Raw genomic sequence first — 19397 nt, 5'->3', positions numbered from 1 at the left:
TTAAGGATTAGGCAAAAACTCCAATTCATTTATTTAATATTAAAAGTTCATAAAAGAAGTCTTTTTTAAAATAGCCAACTCACTCGAGAATGAACTCATATACCGCAAAGATATTAAAAAAATTCAAAATCTTTCATTTGAAAAGTGCTATTAAACGTATATTTAAGTTTTGATATTAGCACGATGTCATTACCAATGATGATGATATCATTAACATAAATTAAGAGAAAGTGTATACCAGCTTGTGTCTTATGAAAAAACAGAGATGCATTATATCGATTTTGTGTAAAACATAAACTAAGAGAAAGTGTATACCAGCTTGTGTCTTATGAAAGAACATAGATGCATTATATCGATTTTGTGTAAAAGAGAAGTTAGACAAGTGTACAACGAAATTTATCATCCCACTCTATACAGGATTACCTCAATCCATGCTGAGAGCGTCTTAACATACAAATTTTAGTTGGAGTTTTTCGTATCATACCATGTGTAAATCTTATATAAATAACATCCATCTCAAAAAATATCCATCTAATATAAAGGTCAAGAAGATGCAACAAGAAAATGATTCTTATTATGGTCATTATAGCAACAGACGTACATGTCTCTTGATAGTTGAGACTTGAGACTATGTTCTTTTTTCTAAGAGCTCAACTAGAATAGTTGTTTACATGAAATCGAATAAGAAAATGTTCATACGCAATTGTCATTATTTGAAAAAAGAGAAGTAGGTAATGAATTTTAGAAAGACTAATTTAAAGGGAGACAAGAAAACAAAGACAAGGTGGGATTAGTGAAATACTTTGATTCGGATGAATTTATCAATACAGAAATTCATGTATTGTTCTGTACAATAGTACTAATTAGAATTACAAACCTACTATCAAATTCCCTTTCTATCATCCTGGAAATCATCTCACATTATCTCTTAATATCTTTTATTATATCATCTATTCCGATCTTTTAATTAGACATATCATATATCACAAATTTTATAGCTATAAAATTTACAATTAATGTAACTAATACATACACCAATGCTAAAGAATAATTTGGTGCTATAAATAGATTATTTGTATACTTTGCACACTCCTGAAATATTTCATATCAATAGAAAGCTTTTATAAAAATTTAGAAGCGAAAATAAAATAATATGAGAGTATATTTATAAGTCAAAGGAATCTAGTCTTAAAAAAATTTGTGAGTGTAATAAAAATTCAATGCCATATATAATATTTTGAAATCAACAATATGGGAAATTAGTAGCACAAAATTAACGATAAAAGACACAAAATTCAAAAGAATGATGATAAATTAAATATTCTGTGCTGAGCAAGGATAATTGTTAAAGACTTATTTTAATAATGTGACGATGAAAATAAGGATTAGAAAGATAATGATCATTTTTTTTAAAATGCGAAAAATCTCACAACAAACTCTATTATTTTATCTCCAAACATTTGTTTTTCTTTTCTAATCATGATATTTCAAAATCCCAGAAAATACATAATATCCTAATTGTTATTATTTATCATAAATTTTACTAACATTTTTAGCGAATTTTAATAAATTTAAATATAGATTTGATATTCATCTTAATTGATGTGAATATGCAGGAGTTCATACATTATTGTCATCCTATTTCATACTAAAAATATATAATTATAACATTAATTAGTAAATATAATAATCTGATATTGATCAAAATATATATTAACATTTTTACGGCTCTTTATTAAAATCGAAAGGACAAACAAGATACACACGGACATCTAAAGTCAGAAGTTAACATAGATCCCAGAATCCAAATAATGCCACATTTACAAAAAATACGCTATATTTTCTCCATGAAAAAAGAAATAAAATCTCCACTCCCTCAAAAACTACTAAATTCTCGAAACGAAATACTATAATCTAAATATTCGGGGCATAATCGCAGAGTCCATATTGCGAAACCCGTTAGACCCAAGCAGCCCCCAAAGTCTGAAATCAAGAAAAAAGGTATACACACGTATACATACATGAACTAGTAGCAACATCTGGTAGAACAACCAGAAAGAATAAAACGCAGCTACTGTGTAGTATCGTGATCTCGCGTTTATTTAATCTCGATAAATGAATCAATCTTTCCGGTCTCGAACTCCTTTATTTATCGAAATTTAGCTGTATAATTTCTCCGATAATTATTTTTCGAAATTTCGAAAAGGTAGTGGAGTTAGAGTTGGGGATCTGGAGGAGATTAGGGCTAGGAGATGAAGAAAGTGATTCCGAGCTGTTCAGTTTGCGAGAACCGGTACAACGAGCAAGAGCGATGTCCTTTGTTGCTTGAATGCGGTCATGCTTACTGTAAGGACTGTTTGTTCAAGATGTTCTCGGCGTCGACCGATACGACGCTGCCGTGTCCGCGGTGTCGCCACGTGTCCGTCGTCGGGAACTCGGTGCAGTCGCTGAGGAAGAATTTCGCGGTGTTGGCGTTAATTCAGGAGGATGATGATGAGGATGAGGATGATGAGGATGCGGAGGAGGAGGGGGAGGATTTGGGGAGTAATAGGCGGTGTACGACGACGTCGGGTTTGATTGAGTTAGGGAGTCATCAGGATTTGCGGTTGGTGAGTCAGATTGGGGAGGGGAGGAGGAGTGGTGTGGAGATGTGGAATGGGGTTGTTTCCGGGGGGAATTGTAGGCATAATGTTGCGGTGAAGAAGGTTGTGATTGGGGAGGATATGGATTTGGTTTGGGTGCAAACGCAGCTCGAGAGTTTGAGGAGGGCGTCTATGTGGTGTAGAAATGTTTGTGCTTTTCATGGATTGATTAAAAATCAGGGGTGTTTGAATCTTTTGATGGATAAGTGTAATGCTTCTGTTCTTTCCGAGATGCAAAGAAATGGGGGCAGACTTACTCTCGAGCAAATCTTGAGGTTTGTCGCCTTCCTTTTCTTTCTTGTGTCATATGTTTGTTGTGATTATGACTTGACTTAATACGCCAATAGAGCAGAGCACGGGCCTTACATTTGGCAAGATTTCATTATTATTTTAACTTTTATAAACTATCTGAGCAAGTGCTAGGATTGATCGACTACTTATAGTTAGTGTTATCTATGTCCTGAAATTGCATTGAGCTGAATTTAATTTTCAACTCTTCTGCTTCTTAGGCTATAATCCTCCTATTATTAGATTTTGTGTATTCTTGCAATTATTTGTTAAGATCTGTTGATAAAAAATCCAATTTACTATTACTCTAGGTATAAATTTACTAATCAACACACATATATTAGCATTGTGATGGGATGTTATATAAAATTTTTTTTATCATATATAAATGTGGTATGGATGAGGACTGTGATTGACTGTGATAAGTATCAAAACATGTGGATATGAGTGGAAGATACTATTTAGGTTTACAAATAAACATATTGGGTTGGTTTAAATGAATCGAAGTTTTCTGTACCACTGCAAATTCAACCAATCTTTCTTGTTCTTCAAAGTATCTGTGTGCCAATTGCCTTTGGAGAGGTGCCATGCCAACAATTTTTATTGCAGTTTATCCAATTTAAATGTGGCTTATTAATTACTGATGACCCTTTTGTACATTTGGTTATATAATGTTAATGCTGTGATGTTTTTTCATGTACTTACTGTATTGATGATTAGACATTAAGGTGTCATGCAATGTAGCTAAAGTTGCATGATCACTTAAAGAAGTTTGAGCATCAATCTATGTTTACCCCATTCATATTTTGTATTAAAAAAAAGTTATTTTGTATCAGCAAGTATTTGTTGACATGTAAAATAGCCAAAAGATCTATTTTTCGTATCCACATTATATCTCATAGAAAACATAGCCGATTCTCTTAATTAGTTTGATGTGATGAAATTTATAGTTCAAAGGAGGTTGACATGTGTCTCCGATGGCCGATAGAGGCATGTCTGGCCACATCACATACCTTCATTTATTATCACTGGAATTTCGGCACGCAGAGACATTTTAGGTCATGTTTTGCCATATGATAGGTGGTTATGTTACTTGGAAATGATCAGCATGTAGTGTTTCCCTATTTGCTTGTATTTAATAAATTTGCATGGTAATAAATATGTTCTTTAGGTTACAGACTGTAAGATAATGTATTTTTTTTTTAGTGTTTCTCAGTCATGAGTCATGACTGCCCTTTTCTTGGACCATACTGTTTTGTCTTGCTTGCCTGTTGAAATCACGTCCATCATGTCTGTATCAATATTGGCATGTAGTCGTATGCCATTGTCTTATACAGGTAGGAATGAGCGTATCTTGATCTGTTGACAATTTTGAGAAATGGTTTTTTTTTTTTTTTTTGGTGAAATAACTTACAACAGACTTTAAAATGAATAATATATATTAACTGCTAACTCATCCAAGCATGGAGGCCAGTGGGTTCTAATAATATTTAATGATATATTATATTATAATAACTTTTTAATAGATATGATGTATAGATTATATTAAAGATATCCACTGTTTAGTGTTACTATGATAATAAAGTAGAATTATTTTACCTATATTTAAGAATACTATTGTATAACTGATTCACATAATTTTGCAATTATGAATAATAGTTATGAATAATGAATATAACTTGAGTTTTCAAATTTCAATATACTTATGGAATGTTAATATTATGTTTTAACAAATAATGATAATATTACAAATAAAGAAAATTAACAAAATACGTGGTTTCTATATAAGTTGGACCAATCTACTCCTTATTGGGTCTTTGGCCAGATTTACCCACTCAACGTATCATCAATACACACAACGCACAACTAAGCACAAATGCTACCAATCAACAATACATAAAACACCATGTAGGTATTGTAAGATATATTTTCGTATCAAAAACGACATAATACTTAACAAAACTACAATTTTCTTGCTGCAATTTGATCACTGCAACTATGAGTTTTCGTCAGCTTGGCATTTTGGGTTTTGATGAAGAAAAGATGATAATGAATTGTTGTTATTGGGGATTGTGTTGTGTTCAGAGAGACATGGGTAGACTGATTTAGGGTATGTGGTGAACGGCATAGTGAGAGTAACATGATTTGGGTTGGTGTGTGATAAGAAATGATGTTGAATTATAAGGATTTTTGCAAGTATAATATTCAAGATATATCATTATAAACTTGTATAAGTATAATGCGTCATCGATCACTGAGTTTTGGCATTAATTACATATAGATCCATACTGTTTGAATATATTTGAGTCTCTTCTTTCCCTGTCTCCTCTTTGTCAGCTGTCCTTTACTGAGGTTAATGAATAAGATTTAAATCCTTGACAATTTGGTAACAACTATATACGCTCTAAGTGTAGATATACCCATTAATAATCCTTTTGATCCTTGTAAGTACATCTGATTTTGATCATTGCATTATTATATTGTTTTGTTTTGTATGATAACAATAAGATAATCACTTGAAGTCGAGCACAATTTGTTTTTGGTGTATGGTGAGCTTAGTAAAGTTACTAATTTAAAAGAACAGTGAAGTGCAATGAGAGGCTTAATATGTTTTACAAGGCAGGGAGTCTAGTTAGGGGTAACATAAAACTAGATAAGGAATTAGAATAAATAATCCTTTTGACGTTCTAACAGATTCCAATCGCATTACCATCAGCAATATCTACTTGTAAGAAGATGCATGGCTTGCTGACGTCGTCAATTCATTTCCCTACGCGTCTAATCTGCTGCACAGTTTATTGCATTTGTTACTTTTATATCTCAAGCTTGTGATAACTAGTTTTAAGAGCTATACACTAAACACTGTTACTATTTTTTTGTCGAAGCTCGTTAATTCAGTAAAATGTGTTCCTCTTCTCTGATGCATGATTTTACAGATATGGGGCAGACATTGCTCGTGGTGTGGCTGAACTTCATGCAGCAGGAGTTGTTTGTATGAATATAAAGCCATCGAACCTTCTTTTAGATGCAAATGCTCGTACTGTGGTTTCTGATTATGGACTTCCATTAATTTTAAAGAAATCCACCTGTCGGAAAGCTCGGTCTGAATGTGATTCCTCCAGAATACACTCATGTATGGATTGTACCCTTCTGAGTCCGAACTACACTGCTCCAGAGGCATGGGAGCCAGCTAAAAAGTCCTTAAATCTGTTTTGGGATGATGCTATTGGCATATCAGCAGAATCTGATGCCTGGAGCTTCGGTTGTACCCTGGTGGAAATGTGTACTGGTTCTGTTCCGTATGTGCAGTTACTCTTGTCTTTTTGTTTACGCTATATCTTTTTCCAATAAAGAGGAATCACAGTGACAACGACTAATATTATTTCTGCAGGTGGGCTGGCTTAAGTGCAGAAGAAATTTATCGAGCCGTTGTCAAGGCCCGTAGACAACCTCCTCAATATGCAAGCGTAGTTGGTGTTGGCATACCAAGGGAATTGTGGAAGATGATCGGTGAATGTCTGCAGTTCAAGGCATCTAGAAGGCCAACGTTTAATGCAATGTTAGCTATATTTCTTAGGCACCTGCAAGAGATACCTCGCAGTCCTCCTGCAAGCCCTGACAAGTAAGACCTTGATCATTAGATTTGATTTTTTCGTCTTCTTGTTTCAGTCCGTCGCAAACTTTTACCTTTTCTAAAAGACACATCTTACAGTTCTTACCATATTCTTGGAGTACGTATCTTGTTACATCGTTAATGACAATTGCTAATCCCTTCTAGGTTTTTTCTCTTCATAAAACTTGTTTAAAAGATCATATCTTCTTTGGATGTACATTTATTTGTTCTTTAATAGAGAGGTGTACTAATATGTTTTGTCTATGTATGCAGTGATGTAGCCAATTTTCTTGAAACGAATGGCACGGAACAATCTTTACCTGAGATGGAAACACCCCAGGATGAGTCATGCCACTTGCACCAGCTAGTCTCTGAAGGCAATTTGTCTGGTGTTAGGTCGATTCACTTTCTTTGTCGTTGATTGTCCAATGTTAGTTTAAATAGTGAACTGGAGATCTTAATTATCTTTGCTTTTTCCTACTCTTTGTGCAGGGATTTGCTTGCTAAGATTGCATCGAGATCTGGTACTAAGTCATTATCTACTCTGTTAGAAGCACAGGATGCTGATGGGCAAACTGCTCTTCACCTGGCTTGTAGACGTGGTAGTTCAGGTCTTGTGAATGCCATTTTGGAGTACGAAGAGGCCTATGTTGATGTTTTAGACAAAGATGGTGATCCCCCACTTGTATTTGCTTTAGCAGCTGGATCTCCAGAATGTGTTCGTGCCCTTATAGAGAGAGATGCCAATGTCAGATCTAGGTTGCGAGATGGCTTTGGTCCGTCAGTTGCACATGTCTGTGCCTACCATGGCCAACCAGATTGCATGCGAGTAGGTTTTTTTTAGCTCTATATTGCATAATATGTTCCTAGAATACCTGAACGTGTGGAATAGAAACTGTAGAAAAAAATTTTGTTTGTAAGGAGCTATGGGATTAAGGTTTGACGGTAGGGTCTAATAATAGACATCCCTTAGAATATTGCCAACAAATGTAACCACATTAGTTGATACATAATACAGAGCCTCGTGAGATTACTGATATTTAGGAGAACATTATTCTTATATATATAACTCTTCCTTGCTCGACTAGTTTAAACTTTATAGTAATATAATTTGTATGTTCCTATTATTAATGTATCATGCTTGATGGCAACAGGAGTTGTTGTTGGCCGGTGCGGATCCAAATGCAGTGGACGATGAAGGTGAATCAGTGCTACATAGAGCAGTTACTAAGAAATACACTGCTTGTGCTATAGTGATATTGGAATGTGGAGGTTGCAAGTCCATGGGAATTACAAATTCAAAGAATTTGACGTAAGTTGCACTGCTTTGTTCTACCATTATCATTGTCTATGATGTTTATTACTTCACGAAGATGGTCTTGCTGACTTGCATTTTGGTAGAAGACATGCTAAAGCATCATCTAATGGGCAAGTACCCAATCCTTATCCTGAAAACATTGATAAATGTAAGTATTTAGTTAGAGGAATGATCTTCCCTATGCGCTTGCTTATCCACTTGCCACCCCAAGCCAAAGTCCACATGCCTAATGTGTACTGAATAGTTCAATAGCCTGAAAAGCAAGTGTAATAGTTGGATGAGTTTTATGCCTTTTTGTCCAATTACCATTGGTTTTGTAGCACTTTACGCCCAAGTCCACAGGTGTAGTTTGTGCCAAATTGTTCAACAACCCAACACCTTTCTATCCATAAGTAGACCAACTTCGATGCCCATAAGTTGTAAACTTGTGCTTATAAAGTATCAAACTTAATCAAACTGAATGTTACAATCACCCTACTAAGAACGTCTTCGTGGAACTGGACACACACAGATCCCTGAAAGTGTGCAAGGTACTTTTGGTCATTCAACACCCCGAAACCTAAGTATAATAGTTGGAGGAATGGGATGTCCTTTGCTCATGATTATTCAATTACCACTAGTTTTGTAACACCTGAAGCCCACATGCCCAATGTGTACCAAATAATATAGAACCCAACACATGCTGATTTGAAAGAGCTAGCAAACCACATCCATAAGAGTTAGCAATTTTGATGCCCATTAGTTGTAGACTTGTACTTGTGAAGGTTTCAAACTTAAATGAACTAATCATCTGGGATGTTTTAATCATCCCACCTAATTGAGTCGACGTCTTCATGGAACTAGATAAATCAGCATTTAATCTAACTAATCGATGTGAGGTATTACAATCACCCACCTAATTGAGCGACATCTTCGTGGAACTCGACAAACTAGCAAATTGTCCATAGTGTGCAAGGTGCCTCCTGTTGTGTCCGGCTCTATTACAGTTTGTAAGACTCTGAACTCATGTCCATACCTACTGTGTACTGATCTGTTCAACAACCCACCACACAGACCAATCTGCAAATATAGTGTACATTAGTTGCAGATCTATGATTATGAAGTCCTCAAATTTTGAAAAAGTAAAAATGGATTTGTGATGTTACAAGTTTCGTACTTATTTACAAAGATGCAGGACCTGCTACAGTTGTATACATTGTCATTTGGATGACAATTTTGTAAGTTAGCTAGTTGAGAAATTCAGTTACTTCCTATATGTGAATTGGCCCCGTATAGAGGAAGTTTCTAAGAATGTATCTACTCGATTTTAAAAAGTTGGTATGAACAGCTTTTTGAGTTTTAAGCTGAAGGCTGTAGAGTTAGCATTTATATTAAAAATAAATAGATGTCAAGTACTTGGCTTGATAGTGTAGCTACGGTTAATATGGGCTCTAATTGTATGTCAACTCCACTTTCAACAATCCATACTTGGTGGAATTATTGGAAATTGTTACGTTAGTTATGTAAGTTGAGTTAGTTTTGGTTCCCTTTCTGACAAACATAAACTTGTACGAGTGGATTTCTATGGCAAGCAACTCTTTATAATTATTCTATCAGTTTCTTCTAGACGGAATTAAATGTGGTGAATGGTATTGTTGAACATGTTTTATATTAGCAAATGATGCATGTAATAGAAAAATGTACTTTCAGTTGTTCTTATATATGTGTTATAAATTCAATTCTTTAACGTACTTAGAGATGTATATTTTTGCCACATATCAGACCCAGTTAAGTTTCAGTGTCCTGCTTTGAATTTGTTGGATCAATTATATTTTCTTGTCACAGACCTCTACATTTATGTGTATCAACATGGAATGTTGCTGTTGTCAAGAGATGGGTGGAATTAGCATCAGCAGAAGAGATTGCGGATGCCATTGACATAGAGAGTCCTCTTGGTACCTCATTGTGCATGGCAGCAGCCTTAAAGAAGGATCATGAAGTTGGTAAGACTAGAGATTTTAGCAAAACGTCGGTTCAACTGTTACTTTTGTTTTAATATTAGTGTGGCTTCAACTATTATGCTATCTTTCATGGTTTGATAAGATATATGGTTCTCTTCTTTACTAGTTTTAACCTAAGCTGTCAACTTGCAGAGGGGAGAGAAATAGTACGTATACTGCTTGCTGCTGGAGCAGATCCTACTGCACAAGACAACCAGCACGGACGCACAGCATTGCACACTGCTGCTATGTCTAATGATGTTGAGCTAGTTAAGGCAAGTCAGTTATCTACATTATCAGCGTAAAGAGTAGATTGAATTCTCAATTTTTTCACATAAACAAATGCTGCCCGGATTAAACATGATTTGAACGGATTCCACTCCTTTTGGATGTGGAAGACATAATGATGTTAGGTCTCAAATTTTACATGTATTATAGAATCTTCAATTTAATTTATGATTGTTGAATGGAACTGTAACGTGTGACAAGACCAGAAACAGCGTTAATACAAGAGGATAAAACCTATCTTTGCAGGGGATTAGAGGAATCAGTAAAAAATAAATAATAAAATTATAGTTCTATTCCAAAACTCTCATCAATTCCTACTGTTCAACATGCAAATAGCGAAGATCAGAAGTGTTAAAAATGGATTCCTGAACTTCTCCAATATTACTTGATCCCTCTTTCATCAGCAATATATCTTTATTTAGTTATTCTGGTATTGTTATATGTGATATTTGATTGTATTTTTATCTTGGCAGATCATTCTAGATGCTGGAGTTGATGTAAATTTAAGGAATGTGCACAACACTATTCCTCTTCATGTGGCATTAGCCAGAGGAGCAAAATCATGTGTTGGACTGCTTTTGTCTGCCGGTGCAAATTGCAATCTCCAGGTCGGTCAATTATATATCTATTTATCTTTACTATCTATACTATGGAGTATACTACTACTTCAGCAGAAGTTGAAATCTTTTGTATTAAGTCGTTGGTTTATAAAATCCTATAAAATAATACTATTGGAGTCATGCTTGTATAGATTTATTTGCAACATTTTAGAAGAGGTAATAAAGTACCAAACAAATGTGTCGTTAGCAAATGAACTGATTAATTTAGGTATCTCTTAGGTACTGCTGCCCAGTATGGCCTGAACATGCGATCATTAAAACTGTTAAACATAAGAAATTAAATTTATTTTTTCAAATGTAATATATGTGACTGTTATAAACCATAGCAGATTTGTAAGTTATTAAACTAGCGACTTGTGTTACTGCGCACAACATACGTTTGTGTGCGGGACTGCCGGGGTGAGCGGGGTGCGGCCTGTTACATAGGGGTGCCCATTGGCATGTCCCCATCTTTTACCGATCAGATAGGTAGTGGTGCGGGAAGGGCATAAATTGTAAATTTGACTGATTTCCACATACCAATTGATCCAAACATGCCCTAATTTGGAGGGATGGCTGAGAGGGTGGAAGCATAATTGCTGTTCTTCGCCTTCCATCTCCAGTTCTCATCGCTGATCACCAGTTTTGGTCGCCAGTCTGTATATACCTACTGTTTATTATATATGTATGTAAGTATATATGTGTGGAGTATGACTGGTGTTTGACCGCTGTGTGTATTCACTCTATGTTGACTGCTGTGTGTATATATTCATACTACCCCCACCGAAATATGTGTTTTGTTGTACTCCCTCTGTCCCAAAAATAGTCGCTTTGATCTTTTGCACGTAGTTTGAGGTGTAAAAAGTACATTCTTCCTCAAATTATTAATAAATTTTCTTTTTCTGAATAAAAGTATAGATGTTAAATTTTTAGTTAGAAAAAGAAAGTTTGAAAAATAATATGTGGATGTACATGTTTTTTGCACCTCAAGTCATGTGCAAAAAGTAAAAGAAACAATTATTTTGGGACAGAGGGTGTACCTTTTAAATGCAATGCTTGTTTTTTCATTTATTAATTATTACATTTATGTAAATAAGTTAATTATTGAATCACTTATTTACTATGTTCATTAATCATCAAGGATCTATACTCTAATTAAAATGTCTCTTGAACTATATACTTTTGAGATATTTATATTTTTTGTATCCCCTTGCACCCGAATCCCAATACATTAACATACTGTCAGGACATAATCACTCAATATTTCCTCTAGACAACAGGAATATTCATAATAGATAGTTGTGATGGGTTTGTAGTCAGCTGCTTGTGTGTTTGTTGAATTTTGATCTTGTAAATGTGAGTTTCGGACATGCGCTATCCTGAAATTCTGTTAAATGTTTCCTTATTAAGCAGTGATTCATTAATAGAGAATGGCGATCTTGCATTATTATAAGTTTTTTTTTTTTTTTTTTTGGGGGGGGGGGGGGGGCGGGGGGTAAGTTCTAGCTAACATTTATCCATACACGTGAGTAAAAGAAGCCAGAGGAATCAGTAGGGAGCCAAATGTAAGACCCATATGCCACACATGTAGAAAAAGTATATAGCTTCAGTTCAAGTTTATATGTTAATCATCTAGGATTACAGAGTTACTAAATCTGAATGACTAACCCACAACAGTTTCTTTATGAAAAGTAAGGGAGCCTGCTTGGGAGCTTTGTGCACTGGTACAACCTTTTGGTGACTAGTTATCACTAATGTTGAAATCATTTTTTTTTCCTTTTTTGAAAGACATAATTTTCATCTGTCTTAGATTCTAACTAACTTTCAATGCATAGTTATATCTATCTATATATGTATATCTATAGAAATTTATTCTACAGTAGAACCCCTTTAAAGTGATTACTCTGGGTTCGAAAAAAGTATCACTTTAGAGTATCACATAGAGGGGTTATATATTTATGCTCCACATTGATTAAAATTGTGTTTTTCTCCACCAAAAACATACAATATACAAATCTATTGAAGGTTATATTAGTTTTTTGGTTTTGAAAAAGAGTCAATAACATTCATGTATGTATGTATGTTTGACATTGACACATTGTCCATAAACACCACAAACAAAGATCACCAAGACTTGCTGAAGACAATTCAGAAGGTAGTGGATTATGTAAACAATAGTGGACAAACAAACCTAGTACAGACTAGTACCGTGGAAATTTTTCAAACTTATTAAGTATATAAAAATATTTTATTAAATTGAAAATATCACTTTAGATAAAATTTAGAAATGTGGTTCAGCACACAAAATATCAGCAAAAATATACTTATAATATTATGATGGAGGTGTTATTAAATTTTGACACTGGTCCTGACTTAGGACTGGAATTTCTTATTAGGGAAGTTATCACTGTAAAGAGGTTCTATGCATGTTAAGTGCTGCTTTGCCATTTATTAAAGTTATATGGATTTGTAAATTTATATGTGGCTTTCCAATGAGAACCTCGCTTTAACAGGATGATGAAGGCGACAATGCTTTTCATATAGCTGCTGATTCAGCAAAGATGATCCGGGAAAATCTTGAATGGATCATTGTGATGCTTAGGTATCCAGATGCTGCAGTTGAAGTGAGAAATCACAGGTAAATTGCACATTAATCCTACTTTTTCATATGATTTTGGCTATACCATTTATATCATCTACTAAAAAATTTGGACCATCCTTGTCCACTTAATAAAAAAAATGATTAAGTCCCACAGTATCCCTGTGTGCAATGCCTATAATATGAATTTTTAGCACCATTTTCGGAGTTCGATAGATGTCATACCATTTTATTTATACCTTGTAATAGTGGCAAGACTTTGCGTGACTTTTTGGAGGCCCTTCCTCGAGAATGGATTTCTGAAGATCTAATGGAGGCACTTGTAAGTAAGGGAGTTCATCTATTTCCTACCATGTGAGTTGTGTGCATAACAGTACAATAGAAAACCTTTTTTGTTTCCTTTTGTGGAATATATGTTTTATGGCTTTGGTGAATTTTTTGTCTTCAATTTATTGTGTATTCAGATATCAAGTGGGAGACTGGGTCAAATTCAGAAGAAGTGTTCTTAATCCAACTTATGGGTGGCAAGGTGCTAATCACAAAAGTGTAGGCTTTGTTCAAAGTGTTCCAGATAAAGACAATCTCATGGTTTCGTTTTGTTCTGGAGAAGCTCGAGTACTTGCAAATGAAGTTATAAAAGTAATTCCATTAGATAGGGGACAGCATGTTCAACTTAAAGCAGATGTTGAAGAGCCAAGGTCTGTCTCATCATTATGTTTGAACTATCTGACTTGCCCCACCCAGAAATACTGGCAGGATTTTTGCATTTGTCTTTCTAATGTTTTGTATTCACTAGCAAGTTCCATCAATCGGTAATGTCTGACATTTGGAAATTGCATAGTAATTAGTGAAAGGTTTGTGTATGCTAGAAAATAGCATGTTAAACAGTTTTCTCAATGATCGATTCAAATTGCTATGGTGGATGCTGTAAATATCTGATCATAAGCCTGCAAAGATAATTTTTCTTTCGACACAATTTATTATCAGCGAAACCAGCTGATGAGTTCACTTAAACGTTGAACAGTGCATCTTATGCTTTACACGTAATTGGTAGTTTTTTGATGTGATAACATTAAACAATGTCAGTAAAATATTTATTAATTTATACATACCAAAAGTTTAGTCACCCTTTTTTCTTGGACACCTAATTTGCGTAGTTTTCACTTTGCTAATGGAGCAACGTAATCTAATTTCTAAAAGTAACAAACAAGTAGTAGGCTGCTGTCTTTGTTACAGTCATTAACCTTCTCCTTTTAGCCCCCCCCCCCCCCCCCCCCCCAATGCAACTATATATCGGTGACAGAATCTGTGATGATGATCATTGCTTATGTGGAGAACTTAAACATTTTTGTTAGTAATTCGATGTTTACCAACTTGCATGCATTTTCTACCGTGAGCCAGTTCTTTAGATAGTATCTAGTTATGTCCTGTTGTGTGCAAAATGAGTTATAAATGCTGTTATTTACAAGTGTTTATGCTTCTTGTAGTTTGAGTTTGTGAAATTAATGTTGGTGCCATCAGGTTATTTAAGCATAAATGGTTACCTTTTCTATACAGATTTGGTTTCCGTGGTCAATCACGTGAAAGCATTGGAACAGTTCTGTGTGTTGATGATGATGGGATACTACGTGTCGGTTTTCCTGGAGCTTCTAGAGGATGGAAAGCTGATCCCGCAGAAATGGTTAGAGTTGAAGAATTTAAGGTTGGGGACTGGGTTCGAATTCGCCCCTCCCTTACTACAGCTAAGCATGGATTCGGATCTGTAACACCTGGAAGCATCGGTATAGTTTATTGTATCAGACCAGATAATAGTTTGTTATTGGAATTGAGTTATCTTAATAATCCATGGCATTGCGAACCAGAAGAAGTTGAACATGTGGAACCATTCAGGGTAATGTATACTGGTTTGCTTTTAAAATTAGCATAGTGTCTACTGGGTTTTATTTTTTGCTAAATTAGTATTAACCTGCATCTTAAAATTTTTTGTCTCATCTCAAAGTCAAGTATTTATCACTCGTTCCTGCAGATGGGTGACCGTGTATGTGTAAAGCGCTCTGTTGCAGAGCCTAGATATGCTTGGGGAGGTGAAACACATCACAGTGTAGGACGGATTAGTGAGATAGAGAATGATGGTCTCCTTATAATTGACATACCAAATCGACCCATACAATGGCAGGCTGATCCCTCTGACATGGAAAAAGTTGACGATTTCAAGGTAATGTAATGAACATTCTGTGGAAGTATGACCAGGAATGTGCTTGAGTGTTTTATCTGGGAGCAAGTAATTTTTCCTGCTTTGCATTAGGGTACTTTTGAGGGTAGCTCCAAGGGGATCATAGACTCAAAGTTTCAAACTATAAAAGGAGCAGAGCGCCTTACTGTTCTGGCTGTACTTTTTCCTATATTAATTATAACACGCTAGGAAGAACAGAGTGGATTTTACTTGGATGATATTTTCGTTGCTATGTATTAGATTTGGTTTCCAGGGCAAAGCTGTAATGTTCTTGTGCTTATTATGAATGTTAGCAGGTTGGTGACTGGGTTAGAGTGAAAGCTTCTGTTTCATCTCCTAAATATGGTTGGGAGGATATCACAAGAAGTAGCATTGGGGTGATCCACAGTTTGGAGGAGGATGGCGATATAGGTATTGCCTTCTGTTTCAGAAGCAAACCTTTTAGTTGCTCTGTGACAGATGTTGAGAAGCTTCCACCTTTTGATGTGGGACAAGAGATTCACATAATGCCATCCGTTACTCAGCCTCGGCTGGGATGGTCAAATGAAACTCCTGCTTCAATTGGAAAAATATCAAGAATTGACATGGATGGTACTTTAAATGTAAGCAATCGCTGTCTTTATTTTTAATCTTGTACGGAGTGTCCCGAACAGTCACCTTGCACTATAACCTCTTTATATTCTGATATGTGAAGACTGTTATATTTCAAGGGAGTCACCAGAAGTTCAAAAGAGAGTCTTTCTGGCTGTTATAATATATATTCTCTTCGTTCCTTTGATACAATAATTTTGCAGTTTTAATGTCAATTGTTTTCCATGAAAACAAAATTTTATAATTACTTGAGCCCACTGATTAGGTAATGGTAATATAATCGTTACATTTTTTTTATTTTTTGGAGAGGTTATTTTAGTTTTTGCTAGGTGTATAGTTTCTGAGAGAATTTTACTTTTGATATATATCACAAACAGGTTAAAATAGCAGGAAGACATAGTTTGTGGAGAGTTTCTCCTGGAGATGCAGAAAAGCTGTCGGGATTTGAAGTTGGAGACTGGGTACGGTCCAAGCCTAGTTTGGGTACTAGACCTAGTTATGACTGGAACAGTATTGGGAAAGAAAGTTTAGCAGTTGTCCATAGCGTACCTGATACTGGTTATCTGGAGTTAGCATGCTGTTTCCGGAAAGGAAAGTGGATTACTCATTACATGGATGTTGAAAAAGTTTCAGGATTTAGAATTGGACAATATGTCAAGTTTCGAGATGGACTAGCTGAGCCAAGGTGGGGTTGGAGAGGGGCACAGCAGGATTCCAGAGGTGTTATAACTAGTGTCAATGCTGACGGAGAAGTGAGGGTATCCTTTTTTGGATTGCCGGGTTTGTGGAGAGGGGATCCTGTAGATCTTGAGATAGAGCAGATATTTGAAGTGGGAGAGTGGGTGAAATTGAGCGAATCTGCTAGTAGTTGGAAATCTGTCGGGCCAGGTAGCATTGGTGTCGTACAAGGGATTGGTTACGAAACAGATCAGTGGGATGGAACAATTTTTGTAGGATTTTGCGGGGAGCAGGATCAGTGGAAAGGACCCATCACTCATCTTCAAAGAGTAGATAAGCTCAGAATTGGCAATCAAGTCAAAGTAAATCTTACTGTTAGACAGCCAAGATTTGGATGGTCGGGACACAGTCATACCAGTATTGGATCCATATCAGCGATTGATGCAGACGGAAAGTTAAGGATATATACACCCTATGGCTCAAAAGCCTGGATGCTTGATCCATCTGAAGTGGTGCTGGTAGAAGATGAGGAACTTCACATTGGGGACTGGGTCAAAGTTAAAGCATCAGTTTCGACTCCAACTCATCAATGGGGTGACGTGACTCATACCAGCATTGGAGTTGTCCACCGCATAGAAGATAGTGATCTGTGGGTGGCTTTTTGTTTTAGGGAGAAGCTTTGGATTTGCAAGGCCTCTGAGATGGAAAGGGTCAGACCTTTTGTAGTGGGGGACATGGTAAAGATTAGAGAAGGGCTCGTTGCACCACGGTGGGGATGGGGGATGGAAACACATGCAAGCAAAGGCCAAGTTGTTGGGGTAGATGCAAATGGGAAGTTGAGAATTAAATTTCAATGGAGAGAGGGTAAACCATGGACCGGCGATCCTGCTGATATTGCTCTCGATGAAACGTATCCTCCTGCCCAACCAACGCTTAAGTAAAATATTAATGTATTAGGGTCTGCATGTTGTTGTCTTGTATCTTTATCAAAGGGTTACATATTCTGAATACAAAAGAGAAGGGCATGGTCATGGAGAAAGATGCACAGATTGTCAGCATTTCTCTCACGAAAGAACTGCAGAGGCAAGCAGCCCAGCAGCCAGGATATGTAGTTGACAGGTGACATTGTCTCGCATACAGATAATGCTTTAAAGCTGATATAGGTCTTGAGTACATAGTTAACCCATGCTTTTAGTATCCTACTTTGTACATCTTGTGAGTTTATTTATAACATTACTTGTCAGGGGTTTTAAACCCCCCACCCCAACAACCAACCCCAAAAGCCATTGTTCAGTGTCAAGATTGTTTAGTAATTAACCAAATAGAATTGGTTTAATTTCTGTACAGAGATTTTCGATCAATAAATAGATACTAAGTTTGTGGTGTTATTTTTCCAAAAAAGATAGAAAGAAAGACCAAGGAACCATTTGTTGATGGATGAATGGAGCTGAATGTCACTTGCCGTTGTCTAGGATACCATCAAGATTCTATATTTAATTTCAATACAACTCAATAATAGATCAAAAGCTACTGGGAAACTATTGGAATAAAAAAATTCACTTCCTCGATCTCTCTTTTTTGTTCATAAGAAATCTATTTTTTTTATTTAATTATAACTGTTATATCACTTAAATAATTTATTATTTTGTAAATTTTAGTATATAAAATATTCCTAAAGTGGCAAAGTTTTGAAACTAGTTAACAGCTTCTTTTTTTTTTGCCAGAAGTTAACAGCTTATTAAAATAGCTTATATTATAAGCTCTGTCCTATTTAATTCTAAACGTTTATTTTCAACTGCTCGACACGCAATTTAATACTCTTATAAAATATATTTACGTAACTTATATTCGAGATTTTTCTTTTCTGAATAAAAATTTAACATCCAAACTTTAATTTAGAAAAAGAAAATTTTAAAAATCAATTACACAACTACACTTTATAGGAGAATTAAAGTGCGTGCCGCGTTCCCGTCCCCCAATGTTTACTGTCCGGAGGACAGAGGTAATATATATTGGATCCTACTCCACTACAAATCCTTTTTAAACTAAGTTACAAACTGAAAATAAAAAGTTCTATAATTCAAATCGAAATATAGCACTTATGCCATGGAGATCGATTGGTGGGAGACACAAATCTATGTCTGGTATATTGGGGCAGTGGACGCTCAAAAATGAGTATTTTGGTTTGCTATATACTTTTTTTATAAATTTTATGTCACTAATATTAACGATATAAGTCTAATATCAACAGATGTTGGTTAAAATTTCAAGAACGATCGAAGAATAAAAAATCTTAAGAGTTAAAGTATACAAAGATTATTTTTATCCAGATTCAAGGGATCTTAAAGTCGTTTGGTTTGAGAGTTGGAATCAGGAATCGAATTAATGTGATTGATATCATGTGTTTGGTTGAATGATGAAATTTTTAAATAATTAATTTTGGTTAATTTAAAATATCATTCAACTATTTTTTTATATAACTTTAAGTTATTGATTTAATATTTTTATTAAAAATTTACATGTGTGTGTACACACACGGAAAAACACTTTGATTCCTGGTACCCGTATA

The 19397-nt window shown here is 35.3% G+C and overlaps 1 protein-coding gene across 1 annotated transcript; it reads left to right on the top strand.

Moving 5' to 3' along the window:
- The first annotated feature begins 1951 nt into the window (after positions 1-1951).
- Positions 1952-18216, top strand: LOC108202784 (E3 ubiquitin-protein ligase KEG). Its single transcript, XM_017371326.2, has 16 exons — positions 1952-2917; positions 5867-6229; positions 6322-6552; positions 6817-6939; positions 7036-7372; positions 7698-7855; positions 9686-9843; positions 9994-10115; positions 10602-10736; positions 13241-13365; positions 13576-13680; positions 13791-14024; positions 14884-15217; positions 15353-15541; positions 15856-16161; positions 16528-18216. The coding sequence occupies exons 1-16, from the start codon at positions 2253-2255 to the stop codon at positions 17767-17769; spliced, it is 4827 nt and encodes a 1608-aa protein (XP_017226815.1). The 5' UTR covers positions 1952-2252; the 3' UTR covers positions 17770-18216.
- The last annotated feature ends 1181 nt before the right edge of the window (positions 18217-19397 follow it).

The sequence above is a fragment of the Daucus carota genome, chromosome 1 (assembly GCF_001625215.2).
Source record: "Daucus carota subsp. sativus chromosome 1, DH1 v3.0, whole genome shotgun sequence".
Taxonomy (NCBI): Eukaryota; Viridiplantae; Streptophyta; class Magnoliopsida; order Apiales; family Apiaceae; genus Daucus; species Daucus carota.
The sequence above is the reverse complement of the archived record's forward strand: the minus strand, read 5'-3'. Positions and strand labels throughout refer to the sequence as shown.

Excerpts from the sequence above, each read along its gene's own strand:
- LOC108202784 (XM_017371326.2), top strand. The coding sequence starts at position 2,253 with ATGAAGAAAGTGATTCCGAGCTGTTCAGTTTGCGAGAACCGGTACAAC. Across the intron at positions 10,116-10,601 it reads ATGATGTTGAGCTAGTTAAG|ATCATTCTAGATGCTGGAGT; the intron begins GCAAGTCAGTTA and ends TTATCTTGGCAG. Across the intron at positions 10,737-13,240 it reads GTGCAAATTGCAATCTCCAG|GATGATGAAGGCGACAATGC; the intron begins GTCGGTCAATTA and ends TCGCTTTAACAG.